The sequence below is a fragment of the Zeugodacus cucurbitae genome, chromosome 3 (genome assembly GCF_028554725.1).
Source record: "Zeugodacus cucurbitae isolate PBARC_wt_2022May chromosome 3, idZeuCucr1.2, whole genome shotgun sequence".
Classification (NCBI taxonomy): domain Eukaryota; kingdom Metazoa; phylum Arthropoda; class Insecta; order Diptera; family Tephritidae; genus Zeugodacus; species Zeugodacus cucurbitae.
Window position 1 is genome coordinate 31,316,479 of NC_071668.1, and position 16,659 is coordinate 31,333,137.

Genomic DNA, 16,659 nt, shown 5'->3' on the forward strand with positions numbered 1-16,659 from the left:
TTAACTTGTTTAGTGTAATATAAGCACATAAAACTGAACAATATCCAATATATATTTGTTAAATGTATAAATTGACACTAAATTTAATAAGAAGTAATGTCTTGTCATGTACCTATACTCGTGTTCCTGAAAGATGAAAAAAAACCTAAAATGTAGGTAGTTTTGAAAAACCTATAATTAGGTATATGAGAGCTATGAGATGTTATGACCCGATTTTAATAATTTTTGGAACAGAGACACACTATTAGAAGAAAACAATTTCCTCTGAATTACATTACACAGATCATATACAGTATTTGTGTAAAGTTTTATTTCGTTATCTTCATTGGTTCCTTATGTATATATAAATAAAGTGAAGGAATCAGATGGATTTCAAAATTGAGTTATATGGGAAGTTGCCGTGGTTGTGAACCGATTTCAACAATTTTCCACATGTGTCATCAGGGTGTCAAGAAAATATTATATACTATGTTTCATTGAAATCTGTCGAGTAGTTCCGGAGATATGGTTTTTGACCCATAAGTGAGCGATGCCACGCCCATTTTAAATTTTGTAAAAAAAATCTGAGTGCAGCTTCCTTTTGCTGTTTCTTCAGTAAAATTTAGTGTTTCTGACGTTTTTCGTTATTGAGTTAACTCACTTTTAGTAATTTTCAACCTAACCTTTGTATGGGAGGTGGGCGTGGTTATTACCCGATTCCAACTATTTTCATGGTATGTGTTGGGGTACGTAAGAGAATCGACTGCAGAATGTTTGGTTTATATAGCTTTATTGGTTTGCGAGATATATATAAACTACCGATTTGGTGGCGGGGCCACGCCAACTTTTCCAAAAAAAATTACATCCAAATATGCCCCTTCCTAGTGCGATCCTTTATTCCAAATTTTACTGTTATAACTTTATTTATGGCTTAGTTTGACACTTTATGTGTTTTTGTTTTACTCTCGCAACCTGTTGTACATAGTATTATAGTTTTATTCACATAACGGTTATTTGTGTCACCAAGAAATAAAAGAGAGATATATATGGGGTTATATATATATAAATGATCAGGACGAGTGGAGTTGAAATCCGGATGTCTCTCCGTCCGTCTAACCGTCTGTCCGTGCAAGCGATAACTTGAGTAAAAATGAAGATATCTTAATGAAACTTGGAACACATATTCCTTGGCACTCTGAGGAGTTTGCTTTCGAAGATGGGCAAAATCGGTTTACTGCCACGCCCACAAAATGGCGAAAACCGAAAACCTATACGGTGTCATAACTAAGCCATAATAATTTGGAACATAGGATCGCATTAGGGAGGGGCACATTTGGATGTCTTTTTGGGCACATTTGGGCGCCCCCGCCCTCAAATAGGTTTTTTATATATATATTGCAAACCAATAAAGCTATATAAACCAAACTTTCTGCAGTCGTTTCTTTCAGCCGTTTCCTTATACAGTCTAAAAATGAAAGAAATCGGATAATAACCACTCCCACCTCCCATACAAAGGTTAGGTTGAAAATTACTAAAAGTGGGTTAACTCACTAACGAGAAACGTCAGAAACACCAAATTTTACACAAGAAATGGCAGAAGGAAGCTGAACTGAGATTTTTTTACTAAATGGAAAATGGGCGTGACGTCGCCCACTTATGGGTCAAAAACCATATCTCAAGAACTACTCGACCGATTTCAATGAAATTCGGTATATAATACTTTCTTGACGCCCTGATGACACGGGTATGGGCGAAATCGGTTCACAGCTACCCCTATTTCCAATATAACTCAATTTTGAATTCTTCTGATTCGTTCACTTTATAATACATATATACATAAGGAACCAATAAAGACAGCGAAATAAAACTTTACACCAATACTGTATATGATCCGTGGCATCACTTGTGGAAAAATTGTCAAATGACCATGACTTTTCAAGGGCCCTGATATCAAACATGAAGAACTCAGTGCCTAAGGGTAATTTTTCACCGAAAATATAGGTAAATTTCTCAGATATTTTAATGTAATTCATTCCCTCAGAATTTTTTTCTTATAACAGTTTGTCTCTTTACCAAAAATTGTTAAAATCGAGTCATAACTTCCTCCAGATCCCATATACCTAATTATAAGTAATATAAAATTAAGTGAGCGTATAGTCTTCGATATATTGTATCTTGGTGGTGAATACGAGTGAAATCGATTCAGGAATTACCTCAGTCCACATATTCTATTTATGATAATTTTCGTTATTCTATTGAACTTTATGTCGAATATATATGTAGGTCGAATTGTGTTATCTTTATAAAATTACGTCAATAAATTGCGAGAGTATAAAATGTTCGGTTGCACCCGAACTTAGCCTTTCCTTACTTGTTTAAAATGAACCCACGTAAGAAACGGCAAAGTACATAGATATGTATAGGAGAGTGTGATAAGTGTGTAAAAACTTATAACTTTTGAAAAGTTTGTTTAAGCACACGTCAAGCCGTGTCTGCTAGTTAAAAATATATTTATCAAATATTTAAAGTAATTTTCAAAGATAAGAGGGGACGAGGTTTTAATAAACAAGGTAGGCAGTTCCTTTGCTTAATTCGAGGTATTAGGCGTATTTTATTTGACCAGTAAATTAAGCTATCAGCTTATTTTGTATGGAAGACTTAGTCAACATAATTATGCTGGCTTGTCATAAGCTATCATAGCTTGTTTATTGAACTAGAGGCATTAACAGTCAAGAATGATAGAAGACAAGACAGAGAACGTAAAATATAGAGAAGGTCCAGAGAATGTCAATTATAGAGAAGGTTCAGAGAATGTCAATTATAGAGAAGGTTCAATTGCGGACAAGCGTGTGAATTGTCAAAACCTATCAAGATTCTAAAGGGTGATTTTTTAAGAGCTTGATAACTTTTTTTAAAAAAAAAACGCATAAAATTTGCAAAATCTCATCGGTTCTTTATTTGAAACGTTAGATTGGTTCATGACATTTACTTTTTGAAGATAATTTCATTTAAATGTTGACCGCGGCTGCGTCTTAGGTGGTCCATTCGGAAAGTCCAATTTTGGGCAACTTTTTCGAGCATTTCGGCCGGAATAGCCCGAATTTCTTCGGAAATGTTGTCTTCCAAAGCTGGAATAGTTGCTGGCTTATTTCTGTAGACTTTAGACTTGACGTAGCCCCACAAAAAATAGTCTAAAGGCGTTAAATCGCATGATCTTGGTGGCCAACTTACGGGTCCATTTCTTGAGATGAATTGTTCTCCGAAGTTTTCCCTCAAAATGGCCATAGAATCGCGAGCTGTGTGGCATGTAGCGCCATCTTGTTGAAACCACATGTCAACCAAGTTCAGTTCTTCCATTTTTGGCAACAAAAAGTTTGTTAGCATCGAACGATAGCGATCGCCATTCACCGTAACGTTGCGTCCAACAGCATCTTTGAAAAAATACGGTCCAATGATTCCACCAGCGTACAAACCACACCAAACAGTGCATTTTTCGGGATGCATGGGCAGTTCTTGAACGGCTTCTGGTTGCTCTTCACCCCAAATGCGGCAATTTTGCTTATTTACGTAGCCATTCAACCAGAAATGAGCCTCATCGCTGAACAAAATTTGTCGATAAACACATTTCGAACCGAACACTGATTTTGGTAATAAAATTCAATGATTTGCAAGCGTTGCTCGTTAGTAAGTTAGTCTATTCATGATGAAATGTCAAAGCATACTGAGCATCTTTCTCTTTGACACCATGTCTGAAATCCCACGTGATCTGTCAAATACTAATGCATGAAAATCCTAACCTCAAAAAAATCACCCGTTATAAGCGTGTTTCACCACAGCCAGCTCGGAAGGGGAAATATTAACAGTGCTTCGTAACAGAGATGAGTATTAATTGAAAAATATGCTCAGAAGTTTACATTTCTATTATAGACGCATGTTAGGCTTTTTGTTTATATGTTGATGCGTTTATATGCTTACTATATACAATTGATATGAAATTCGTTTTGCGGATATTTATGAATGCAACTACAATTGAAAAAAATTTCAAAAGAATTATGCGATTTCAGAGGCATATTTGTGGAAAAAATATATGTTTTCTAATAATATACATATGTATATACATACTTTCATAAAAAATATGTTTATAATTTTATACTAAATATATTTCTTACAATATTAAATTAACTACATATTTCATAACATTAAATTTGCATATATATTTGTGTATCTCTATACATAAGCATTTACGTGTGTTCTTATGTAGATACATATGTCTTCAAAAATTCGAATATTATCATTATCACTTATCAGTGAAGGTCATGTCACATGTGCACGCATTGCTCTGTATGCATATATATACATACATATGTTTGCATGTCACTGAACAAATACACAAACTTACATTTGCATATGCGTGCACGTAAGTCTGCCAACCATCACAAAAAATCAAAAGCATTGTTCTACAAAAACGCATAAGCAGCATCACAAGTAATATGGCAGCCAATCGACGTAGCCAAATATTGTAGTAAACACAACAAAAACATTTTCATTCATGAACGCAGGCGCACATTCACTTGGCAAAGTTGCTTCATTCATAAAAGCAGAGCCATATACATCACCCCGCGCATGCCATGCCAACAAACGCCTTTTCGCGACGATGACAAAAATCATAAATTGAAGATTTTTCTAATGTTCCTTCAGAAGGAAAAGTTGCAACGCCGCAAAAACCTAGGAAGAAAAATGGCAACATAGCCCTTGAGTCGATTTAAAATATTTTTCAGCAAAAATTCTGTGGCTCGCAAAAATTTATGTCGATATGTTTGCATGCTCATACATATTCATACATATTTACGGCAAGCCGATTTTCTACCAACAACGCATGTAGCGTCGCGCAGGCGGCCATCAATTTTTCGACACATCGAGCTTTACAGGGCCGTTTCAAGTGATCCCGCCGTAAAAATATTTGCGCTTAATATGTATTGACAAATATTGAAGTATTAATAATGTATCCACGCAATTAAATACATTTTAATATTCTACCAACATATTAAATCATATTTTAAATAATTACTACTCATTTTTGTAAGAAACAAGGCATAAAACTTAAAGACATTACATGTTGGGCATCTGGGCCTTTTTGCCTGCGTACGCTCCACAATCATTACAACGTTTTGAATTGAAAACAAAAAATCATAGGCTGCGGCTATTGGTTGACCATGGCAACAAAGATTTTACATGAAGCCATGAGTGCACATTTTTACATACATATATTGAATGTTGACAAATTGAGATATGTACACAATTAGAATGATTCTTTGATATTTGTTTACATGCACACATAATTACAAATGCGCGGACGTTTATGATTTTGAGATATCATAGAAATTATTTATGACCAAAGTAATTAAATATATACATAGATATTATATATATTATTTTACATATATAATATTTTTAGTTTATTTTATATTTCAAAGGTTTTTATGGAATAAAAAATGGGTAGACATTTATTACATATGTATGTGCGCATGTCCTTTAATATCAAATATAAACAAAGTATCTGTAAATTACATACATATATAAATATATACAAGTCGTTTGCGCATTGTAATAAGCGAATATGTAAGCTTACATTTACTAACATTGAAATTAACACAATTTTTCTCATTTAAACATGAAAACGCTCAAATCTGTTATTTTTGAGCCCTCTAATGTTAAACTGTGGTGAAACACGCTTATAGCTACATGTGGTGAAACACGCTTATAGAAACGAGTACCCCTTCGAAAAGCGGACCAGTGTGACAATCGGCACACCATGAACCTTCTCTATAATTGACATTCTCTGGAAGGTCCAATTGCGGACCAGCGTGTGAATTGTCAAAAACTAACAAAATCCTATAAGCGAGTTTCACCACGGCCGGCTGGGGAGGAGAAATATTAACAGTGCCTCGTAACAGAGCTGAGTAATAATTGAAAAATATGCTCAGAGGTTAACATTTCTATTATAGACGCATGTTAGGCTCTTTGTTTATATGTTGATGCATTTATATGCTTACTATATACATACAACTGATATGAAATTCGTTTTGCGGATATTTATGAATGCATCCACAATTGAAAACATTTCAAATAAACTATGCGATTTCAGAGGTATATTTGTAAAAAAAAATATTCAAACGGACCCACATATTTATGTAATGTTTTATAATAATATACATATGTACATACTTTCATAAAAATATGTTTATATTTTTATACTAAATACATTTCCTATAACACTATAATGAACTACATATTTCGTAACTTAAACTTGCGTACATATGTACATATACAGGTATGTCTTCAAAAATTCGAATAGTCTCATTATCACTTATCAGTGAAGGACATTTCAAATGTGCGCGCATTGCTTTGTATGCATATACATAAATATGTTTGTATGTCACTGAACAAACACACATACTTACATTTGCATTTGCGTGCACGTAAATCTGCCAACCATCACAAAAAATCAAAAGCATTGTTCTACAAAAACAACAAGCGCCTCAAACGCATAAGCAGAATCACAAGACAATATGGCAGCCAAACGACGTAGCCAAATATTGTGGTAAACATAACAAAAACATTTTCATTCATGAACGCAGGCGCCCATTCACTTGGCAAAGTTGCTTCATTCATAAAAGCAGAGCCATACACATCTCCCCGCGCATGCGGGGTCAATACATATTAAGCGCAAATATTTTTACGGCGGGATCACTTGAAACGGCCCTGTAAAGCTCGATGTGTCGAAAAATTGATGGCCGCCTGCGCGACGCTACATTGTATGAATATGTATGAGCATGCAAACATATCGACATAAATTTTTGCGAGCCACAGAATTTTTGCTGAAAAATATTTTAAATCGACTCAAGGGCTATGTTGCCATTTTTCTTCCTAGGTTTTTGCGGCGTTGCAACTTTTCCTTCTGAAGGAACATTAGAAAAATCTTCAATTTATGATTTTTGTCATCGTCGCGAAAAGGCGTTTGTTGGCATGGCATGCGCGGGGTGATGTATATGTCTCTGCTTTATGAATGAAGCAACTTTGCCAAGTGAATGTGCGCCTGCGTTCATGAATGAAAATGTTTTTGTTGTGTTTACTACAATATTTGGCTACGTCGATTGGCTGCCATATTACTTGTGATGCTGCTTATGCGTTTTTGTAGAACAATGCTTTTGATTTTTTGTGATGGTTGGCAGACTTACGTGCACGCATATGCAAATGTAAGTTTGTGTATTTGTTCAGTGACATGCAAACATATGTATGTAGATATATGCATACAGAGCAATGCGTGCACATGTGACATGACCTTCACTGATAAGTGATAATGATAATATTCGAATTTTTGAAGACATATGTATCTACATAAGAACACACGTAAATGCTTATGTATAGAGATACACAAATATATATGCAAATTTAATGTTATGAAATATGTAGTTAATTTAATATTGTAAGAAATATATTTAGTATAAAATTATAAACATATTTTTTATGAAAGTATGTATATACATATGTATATTATTAGAAAACATATATTTTTTCCACAAATATGCCTCTGAAATCGCATAATTCTTTTGAAATTTTTTTCAATTGTAGTTGCATTCATAAATATCCGCAAAACGAATTTCATATCAATTGTATATAGTAAGCATATAAACGCATCAACATATAAACAAAAAGCCTAACATGCGTCTATAATAGAAATGTAAACTTCTGAGCATATTTTTCAATTAATACTCATCTCTGTTACGAAGCACTGTTAATATTTCCCCTTCCGAGCTGGCTGTGGTGAAACACGCTTATAGAATCTTGATAGGTTTTGACAATTCACACGCTTGTCCGCAATTGAATCTTCTCTATAATTGACATTCTCTGGTATCACCTTGTACACAGCTGTCAACGCATTCTCAATCTTATTTTATAGAGGTACTAGAAATATACGCAGGCAAGCGCATTTTTTCGCATTCGTATACGCGAGCAATGCAGTTACAGCTTTAGTTCATAAATGCAATTATTTGTTAGTAATCAGTTATTACTGATTAGATAATTTACTATTTAATTTTAGAGAACGACACTAGTATTTTCTAATATGGAAATTTTTATTATTAAAATCTTTAGAATATTTTATGATATAAACAATGAAAGATATTAAAAAACTTTACTCTAGAGCTTTTTCTCTTCTAAGTAAGCGTTCCTTATAGCCATATTTTCCTTGACCCAATGATGTTTCATAACCTCCACGAGTGTAATTCGCCCATTATTTGATTTTCGCAGCAACTGCAATTAAAAATTCGAAGATAGCTGAAACATGTACATATCTAAATTTTGTATGTATAAATGTTTGTGTTTATTTCGTAGTCTATATGGTGCTTTCGTTATAAAATTAAAAAAACTTCAAATTCCTACATATTGAAATTTTTTAAAACGAATGTCCTCTATAGTTTCTTACATAAGATAAGTAATGATGTAATTAATTACCTTAGAAATTAGATCTTTTGCCCCAGAACTCAAATATGGAGGATAATAAACTTCCAGACGTCTAATTTTCTCGTAAGTTTTTTCATTGTCGTTGGACTCGAAAGGCGCACAGCCCACTAAAAACTCATAACATAATATTCCTAAACACCAATGATCAACAGAATGATCATATATGTGCCCATCCACCATTTCGGGTGGTAAATAATCCAAAGTACCGCATAATGTTTTACGCCTATTGAAAAGTATATATGATAAATACAAATTTTACTATGACATACAATATATTTTTTACAATAAACTTACTTATTAGATATAGTGTGTGCCGACCAACCAAAATCAGCTAATTTGACATCGTCTGACGAAGTTAACAATATGTTTTCTGGTTTCAAATCGCGATGTATGACATTATTTAAATGGCAATATTCAAGAGCATCGGCTACCTGGTAAGTGTATTTTGCTGCTCGTGGTTCTTCAAAACGTCGATGTGGAGAATTACGCAAATGCTTATATAATTCACCTTCAGAAGCAATTTCAAGTGCAAGGTATATTCGACTGTCATCATGAAACCATGTCAGTAATCTCAGTATATTGGGGTGCCTGTTGAGGAAATAAATTAAAAAGTAAGCAAACAACAATAATGTATATACTTACTTGAGTCGTGTTTGTATTTCAATTTCACGAAGGACTTGTCGTTGAACATTTCCCTTTTCAAGTTCAGCTTTAAACATTACCTTCATAGCTACTATAAAACTTGATGTTCGTTCACGAGCCAAATACACGCGACCAAACTTTCCTCGCCCCAAAGGAGCGCCCATTTCAAAATCACGCGTAGTCCATTGGTAACTGAATTAAAATTTTCTTTTTAAAATTCATGTCATGACATCAAAGTATAAGTTACTTACGGCTGTCCATATGCAGGATGTTGCATCATTTTTAAGGACATCGATTGTATGTGTTGTTGGTATTCTTCGGGTACATCTTTTATTAATTTCGCCAACTCGGTGCGATTTGGTGGTTTCTTTTGTAATTTTTGCATTTTATAATTCGGACGTGTTTGACACCACTTTTGTTCAAGAATGTAAGCGCTTCTTTCGTTTAAATATTTCAAAATGAACTCAAATGTCAAAATGACAACTAAGTGATGCCAAGTTTTGGATTAATAATGATGCCATAATATATTAAACTACGCTTACACCAAGGAAGTAGAATAGAAGAAATGTCCTCTTAAACATTTTCTCCTTAAAATATATTTACCACTTGCAGAGTACATACATTATGGTTTCTTTAAACAATTAGTATTTAGTTTATGTTTTTATCAATAAAAATGTATAAGTATTTACATTTTCCTTGACCCAATTTGTGTTGTGAGACATTTTTACCATTGTGAATGAATGTAAAACTAAAATTGGTAGCAAAAGAAGATAGCAGGTGCTATCGAATGGTAACTTCTCTACTCGCTGTCTTTGGGCGCTGCTTGCCTGTCAAAAATTTTACATGTGAAAGAAACAACAAAGTTACCTAGTTGAAATCGTGCAGGAGAGTATGCGGATACTTCATTAAAAATTCGATTGCTGCTTGCTGAGTGCTACCAAAATTTGTTTTACTAATGTAGACTATTCACAATGGTAAAAACGACTCAAAGGACAAATTTTTGGAATTCGCATATCTTCTGGCTAAAGATAGCGACATTGACTTTAAAAAAGCTGTGCTTAGAAAACCTGTTAAACAATAATGTTAATGAATATAAAATTAATTTTATGAAACCCAAAGAACATGAGGTCCTTGATAAGAAAAAAAACACGTATTTTAGTATTTGGTTAGACGGAATGAGGGAACACAATTTATGAAACCAAGCGATGCCGTATTTAGAACAGCGGAAGATCTCAACAAAAAGAAAAATTTTATTTGCACACAAAAAAATAAAAATATATTAGAATAAGAAACTGGATGGGTCATAGTAATGTATTTCCATAGTTTGTTTATCGCATTATATGTAGACATAAACTATTATGTTTCTTTAATTAAATGCACACCTTTTCCATATTCGTATATAGTATACGCATATAGCTACGTCGACGATAATACATCATATACTGAAATAATGAATTCCAAAAGTTTCACTAAAAGTATCCCTTTCATTTGGATTAACTGCTATGTTGTTTTACTGGCTAAACATGAAATAGTTCATTTCTGTCTTCTTTATTTCTTGTTGGGTTTGTTATAATTTAATGGGTAACTGTTTTATTATTTTTCAAATTATGATATCATATAATTTTAAGCTTCCAGCTCCAAAGCAACGCCAATCTTGTGACCACCGGCATTGAAGTTCTTGCCATCAATCAAAGCAGAGAGACTCACTGTGATACCATCACGTACCCGTTGTTGGTAGCCCAAACCAACTTGGCTAGCGTTGTTCACCTTCGCACGAACACTAATGTCATCGTCGATAAGATATTTGCCACCAAGGCCAAACTTGGTATTGTTACCACCAGATGTCCAAGATAATTGGACGGCAACATCGAGTTTTGGAGTACATTTCTGGAAAATCGATCCCGTAAACTCTTGACCATCGTTGCTATAAATATAAGAATAATAAAATATATTTTTTTTCGGAATAGAAACCTTATTACTTACACAGCTGTATGCAGCACAAAGTCCTTGGCGGCATAACCCAAGGCAAAGTTGTTGGTTTTCAAAGAATTGTTTTGGGTATCGAATGCGGTCTGGTAACCAGCCAACCATCCTTCATAGCCCAATACAGCTGAAGCATTGATGAGTGGACCGTTGAGGTCAACATTTACGTCTGAATCGACTTTCACATTTTCGTGACCATAGGCAGCCTTAAATTTTCCAGTTTTGTTGCTGAAAACGAACGTAAAATAATAATAACAATCAAGTAAAAATCCCAATTTTGAAGTAGTCTCACCCTGATTGAGGAGCGAAAGTAGCTTCGAACGCCAACTTTAAACCTTCCAGTAACTTATCTTGGACAGACACTTCGGTGAACAAGGTGTTATCTGTGTTCCATTTTTCGGTTAAGCTTAAACCATAATCCTTAACCTTATATTTGGTCTCCAATGAACCGAAGACTTTGCCAGACTCCTGGTTGGAATGACCGGCTGTGTTGAATTCAATACCCGAAGGAGTCTTTGTCTTACAATCCAATTTCCACAGACCAAAGTGGTAACCTTTGCTGAAGACATCGCGGGCTTGTTTGCCAAGATCGGGGTATGATGGAGGAGCCATCTGCAGATTTAAAGTGAAATGAAGAAAGTCAATTTATTACTGTTGTACGATATAAGGAAAATAATTGAGTATATAACTGTTTTATAAAATAATATGCAACGTTAAATATAATTGTACGTTTTTTGGGCTAAATTTTGAATGAAAATTTCGTCGTCAAATATTGATTAGTTTGATTGAAAACAACATAGATTAAAGACACTTGTAAAGACAAAGTAAATATTTTATAAAGGTACACAACATGTTCTTTACACCTTAAAATGTTGGTACCAAAAAGATAATGTTTAGAATATTAACAATTGCGTAAGTCTACTGTAGTATGGCTGTCAGTATATGTACTAGTCCAGGCGACTACAACGGAATTTGCTTTGCGAATTGGTTTTAAGAACTTGAAAACGCAGACAAATTTGAGGTTCCATCTTTTGAGAAATATGTTCTGCAGAAAGTAATTGTAAAAGTTTTATGTCATAATAATATGCATAATTAATAATTTAAAGTCTTTAATAAAACTACACCGGCAAACGAAATATTTAATTATTCTTATGATGATGTAACAAATTTGATTTGTGCTGCATGGAAACGTGAAAGGGCATTTTCACACACATACACATGTATATAAAATAAAATATGTACAAGGGAGATGAATTCGTACGCAAAATGTAAGTGTTGTATCAGTAGAAAATTGTCACTAAATAATTTGGAAAATTTATCGTGGTTAGTTACTGGACCGATCCAGATTACAGTCCACTCCTTAAATAATCGACTGTCGTAAGAATTTAGACCTATCAGCACATTGTAGAATTTGCCTTTAAAATTTCGAATGCAAGGTATATTGAGCTGAACATGTTTATAAAATCTTTATATACATATATATGCAGCTCTTTAAACAAAATACTTTTAAGTTAAATGTAACTTTATTCTATTTAACAAAACTATATTTATTGCATTGTACAAACTTGATTTTAAATTCACGGATGAAGAGTTAAATATTTGCATGGATACATTAACTTAATGTTAACAAAATGTTTAAACAAACTCATGTGATTAATACTGGGCTTCTTTCAGTAAGAATTAATAGATATGAATGTAACACTGTATATATCCATATACAAAAAATATATTTTAACATAGATATGCACATGCATACATACTACTGAAGGTATGACAGTGCGAAATCGACAAAAGTATTCATGTATATTGGTATACATGTAAATACTTTCATCGATCTAATAGAGATTTATTCTCACATGATTTCTACATTTATAAATCCAATAAACTTCCAGATTTAACTACTGAAATTTCCTTTTTCTATTATTATATTTTTTCTCTATATACAATTAAATCTTTAATACATTGGCTTAACAAACAAATGAATGATAAAAACTTTGCAACCTTTCACTGTTTGTTACGTAACAGCAAAAAGTAGCATATTCACCACCAAACGCAAATTGTATATGTAAGTTTTCCATTCCTTATTTATAACACGCCGGTCAACGCTTTATATATTCTCTCTCAATGACATACCATTTATCTAAACCTTTATAATATCAGATTATATATTTTTAATTGACGAATATTAAATAATTACAAATATGTTTACTCATTCAGTTATTTATTTAGAAGGCATAATTTTAACAATGATGTTAAATCAGATTTAATTTGTGTGAACTAAAAAATATAGTTCACATGAATCTAGATATGAAATGAGTTGAACTCAATTTGTAGTTTACCACTGTCACACCATACATCACTATCCAAGCAAATTATAGATTGTCGACACTCTTTTATAGGTTATGAAATCACTTTTCATTTTAATGTTATTATTAACACATACTATTGCTTTTTGCTAATTTAATGAACTTTGTCATTTTTCATACGCTTAGATGTATTCTGAACGAATTTTGTTTCAGCAATTTAATTAAATTTATACTTACATCAATAATTTCACGAGTAAGATGTAGGAACACAACGACCACGACGAACACCAGAAATTTTGTGAGCTCCACCAGCAGGATGAACAAGTAGTAAAAGAAAAATAAGTTCATTCTCACAAGTGTGCCCAAGTTTGAGAAGAAGTATTAAAACTGAAAAAAATCCCATTACTCTGGGCAAAATTTATAAATACTTGAAGGTTTGAGACTTTGATAAATATTTGTAAAGGGTTTTCACACGAATTCTTTAAACTGACATTCAGTTAAAAATAATATAGTTTTTCTGAGCAAATATCAACGTAATTATACTTTTTGCTTTAAGCTAATGTATGATCAAAAAGTATTTGCATCAAAATACAGTGGAACTTCTATAACTCGAATTACCATAATCCACAAAAAAACTTCGAGTTAGAGAGACTTCCGAGTTATAGAAGGTTTCATTAAAACATACAATTTTTTAAAAAGCAGCAACATATAGACTTTTATTCAGTTTTATTTATTTACTGGCAAAAAGTTTTATTAACTTGTGTTAAAAAATATATTCCTTAATTTTGTTTGTTGCAGTTTGCTATAGTTTGGCTCTTGACGTGTGTATCTCATGCCTTTGTTACATGATTTTTGCAATCTCATGCCTTTGTTACATGATTTTTGCAATCCATTCGTGTAATATCATATTTTTTGTTCGCCTCCATAAGATATAGGGGCGCTTTTAAAATTCTACCTCGATAGTAAAATTTTAAATTTTGTATTATTAATTGTATATTGTATAATTATTGTATTTGTATTACCTGGTTGAAAAGTTCGATTTATGGAAGGAAATTTGTATGAAATTTGACTTCTATTGCCAATACAAGAGTTCGAGTTATGGAAAATTTCAAGTTAAGGAAGATTGAGTTATGGAAGGAAATTTGTATGAAATTTGATTTCTAAACGCTATTGTCAATTCAAAAGTACGAGTTATGGAAATTCCACTAATATAATCATTTAATTTTTGTTAATTTAATAATTTTTATTCGACCGAACTCTGAATGAATTGAATTCATATTACGTAGCATATTACACATTACATTATAACCAAGATTATCCGTTAAATTAATTTTCCTGAAATATCGGAAATCTGGTCAGGATCTATTTTATTACTTACTTATCTGCTTCAGAACACATTATTATCAGGAAATGACGTCATTCTCTCGGTTATTTACCAATATTTTCGGTAAAAAGTCAGTCATAGACACCTAGTTCCTCATCGGTATCAGAGGTGTTGATAAGTTATAGTTCGATTCCGACAATGTTTAGACAAAAGTTGGGTCTCCTCTAATATAGTTTTAGTACAAAGTAACATCAATTTCCCGTGTGTGAGTTAAGGGGCTATACCAGTGTAACCCATGAAAAATATGCGATTTTCGTGATTTTTTTTTTAAGAAAGTACTGGATCGAATGTTAAGAAGTGTTTTGGACATATTAAGGTATATTTTAAGATTTCTTTTTACAAAACTATTGAAAAATAACGAAGTTATGTGCTGTCTTCGGAGGTGCCAAAAAAAAGTTCCCCAACTGCTGACATGATTCCAAAGTGCCAAATGAGTAGCTAAAAAAAAAATTCAAAAACGTTGTTACAGTTGAAAGTATTTCCTATACAATGTGCTATCATTATTGAGAAATATCAAAAATGAACAAAATGGCGTAGATCTGAAAAAATGGTGTTTTTTTTTGGTAAAAAATTTCTTTTTTTATTGGCAAATTGACAATTTCCAACCAATCAAAAATATCCTAGGTCATTGTATAGTAAATATATTCAAGAATAAGCAGTTTAAATTTGAAGTCGATCGATCAATTTCTCGTTGAGTTAAGTCAGCAATTTGGAAAAATATTATTTCGAGAAAAACGCGTTTCGACTATAGCGGCTTATACCTGCTAGTGGTCGCTCTTTAGAAAACTGTCATTCAAAAACTATTCAAGATACAACCTTAAAGCTTTCAAAGGAAATTTTTGAAAATACAAACTATCGAATATGTAAAATTTAAAAAAAACGATTTTTTGAAAGTGTCAAACTGGAAAGGTTCTAACGCACTTTTAATAGATTTAGACAAAACCTTTGAATGGGAAGTGGACGGGGTTATTAGCCGATTTTACCTATATCTATATTATATAATGAGCTTTAGTTTTATATCTTAATTTGTGGCTTAGTTATATCAGTTTAAAGTTTTCAGGTATCGGCATTTAGTGGGAATGAAATATTACAATTTCGACTATTTTTAATACCAACGCCCTCAGGACGCCAAGGAACATGTCTATCACTGACATATCTGTATGTCTGGATTTCAATTCTTCTTCTTCTTGACTGGCGTAGACACCGCTTACGCGGTTATAGCCGAGTCCAAAACAGCGCGCCACGTATCCTTCCTTCTGGCAGTTTGGCGCCAATTGGTTATACCAAGCGAAGCCAGGTCCTTCTCCACCTGGTCCTTCCATCGGAGTGGAGGTCTCCCTCTTCCTCGGCTTCCACCAGCGGGTACTGCATCGAATACTTTCAGAGCCGGAGCACTTTCATCCATTCGAACAACATGACCTAGCCAGCGTAGCCGCTGTTTTTTTATTCGCTGGACTATGTCTATGTCGTCGAATAACACATACAGCTCATCGTTCCATCGTCTGCGGTATTCGCCGTTGCCAATGTTTAAGGGACTATAAATCTACCGCAAAACCTTTCTCTCGAAAACTCCTAGTGCCGTCTCATCGGATGTTGACATCGTCCACGCTTCTGCACCGTAAAGTAGGACGGGAATGATGAGGGACTTGTAGAGTTTGGTTTTTGTTCGTCGAGAGACGACTTTACTTTTCAATTGCCTACTTAGTCCATAGTAGCACCTGTTGGCAAGAGTGATTCTGCGTTGGATTTCCAGGCTGACATTGTTATTGCTGTTAATGCTGGTTCCCAGGTAGACGAAATTATCTACAACTTCAAAGTTATGACTGTCAACAGTGACGTGGG

General features: G+C 33.4%; 2 protein-coding genes across 3 annotated transcripts; both read right to left on the reverse strand.

Annotated features, from left to right (window-relative positions):
• Positions 1 to 8,093: 8,093 nt before the first annotated feature.
• Positions 8,094 to 9,615, reverse strand: LOC105218518 (aurora kinase B). Of its 2 annotated transcripts, none has more exons than XM_011194149.3 (5): positions 9,396 to 9,615; positions 9,145 to 9,336; positions 8,797 to 9,090; positions 8,494 to 8,725; positions 8,094 to 8,292 (listed from the first exon to the last, which is right to left on the reverse strand). In XM_011194149.3, the coding sequence occupies exons 1-5, from the start codon at positions 9,527 to 9,529 to the stop codon at positions 8,179 to 8,181; spliced, it is 966 nt and encodes a 321-aa protein (XP_011192451.1). In that variant the 5' UTR covers positions 9,530 to 9,615; the 3' UTR covers positions 8,094 to 8,178. The 2 variants fall into 2 exon arrangements, with proteins under 2 accessions (XP_011192451.1, XP_054083047.1); XM_054227072.1 differs by having other exon boundaries at positions 8,213 to 8,316.
• Positions 9,616 to 10,676: 1,061 nt separating this feature from the next.
• Positions 10,677 to 13,830, reverse strand: LOC105218519 (voltage-dependent anion-selective channel). Its single transcript, XM_011194150.3, has 4 exons — positions 13,671 to 13,830; positions 11,420 to 11,739; positions 11,128 to 11,355; positions 10,677 to 11,068 (listed from the first exon to the last, which is right to left on the reverse strand). Exons 1-4 carry the CDS (start codon positions 13,779 to 13,781, stop codon positions 10,768 to 10,770), a joined length of 960 nt encoding a protein of 319 aa, XP_011192452.1. The 5' UTR covers positions 13,782 to 13,830; the 3' UTR covers positions 10,677 to 10,767.
• Positions 13,831 to 16,659: the final 2,829 nt, after the last annotated feature.

Excerpts from the sequence above, each read along its gene's own strand:
- LOC105218518 (XM_011194149.3), bottom strand. The coding sequence starts at position 9,529 with ATGCAAAAATTACAAAAGAAACCACCAAATCGCACCGAGTTGGCGAAA. Across the intron at positions 8,726-8,796 it reads GCACACACTATATCTAATAA|GCGTAAAACATTATGCGGTA; the intron begins GTAAGTTTATTG and ends ACTTTTCAATAG. Across the intron at positions 8,293-8,493 it reads CAAAAGATCTAATTTCTAAG|TTGCTGCGAAAATCAAATAA; the intron begins GTAATTAATTAC and ends TTTTAATTGCAG.
- LOC105218519 (XM_011194150.3), bottom strand. The coding sequence starts at position 13,781 with ATGAACTTATTTTTCTTTTACTACTTGTTCATCCTGCTGGTGGAGCTC. Across the intron at positions 11,356-11,419 it reads ACTTTCGCTCCTCAATCAGG|CAACAAAACTGGAAAATTTA; the intron begins GTGAGACTACTT and ends GTTCGTTTTCAG. Across the intron at positions 11,069-11,127 it reads TTTGTGCTGCATACAGCTGT|CAACGATGGTCAAGAGTTTA; the intron begins GTAAGTAATAAG and ends TTATATTTATAG.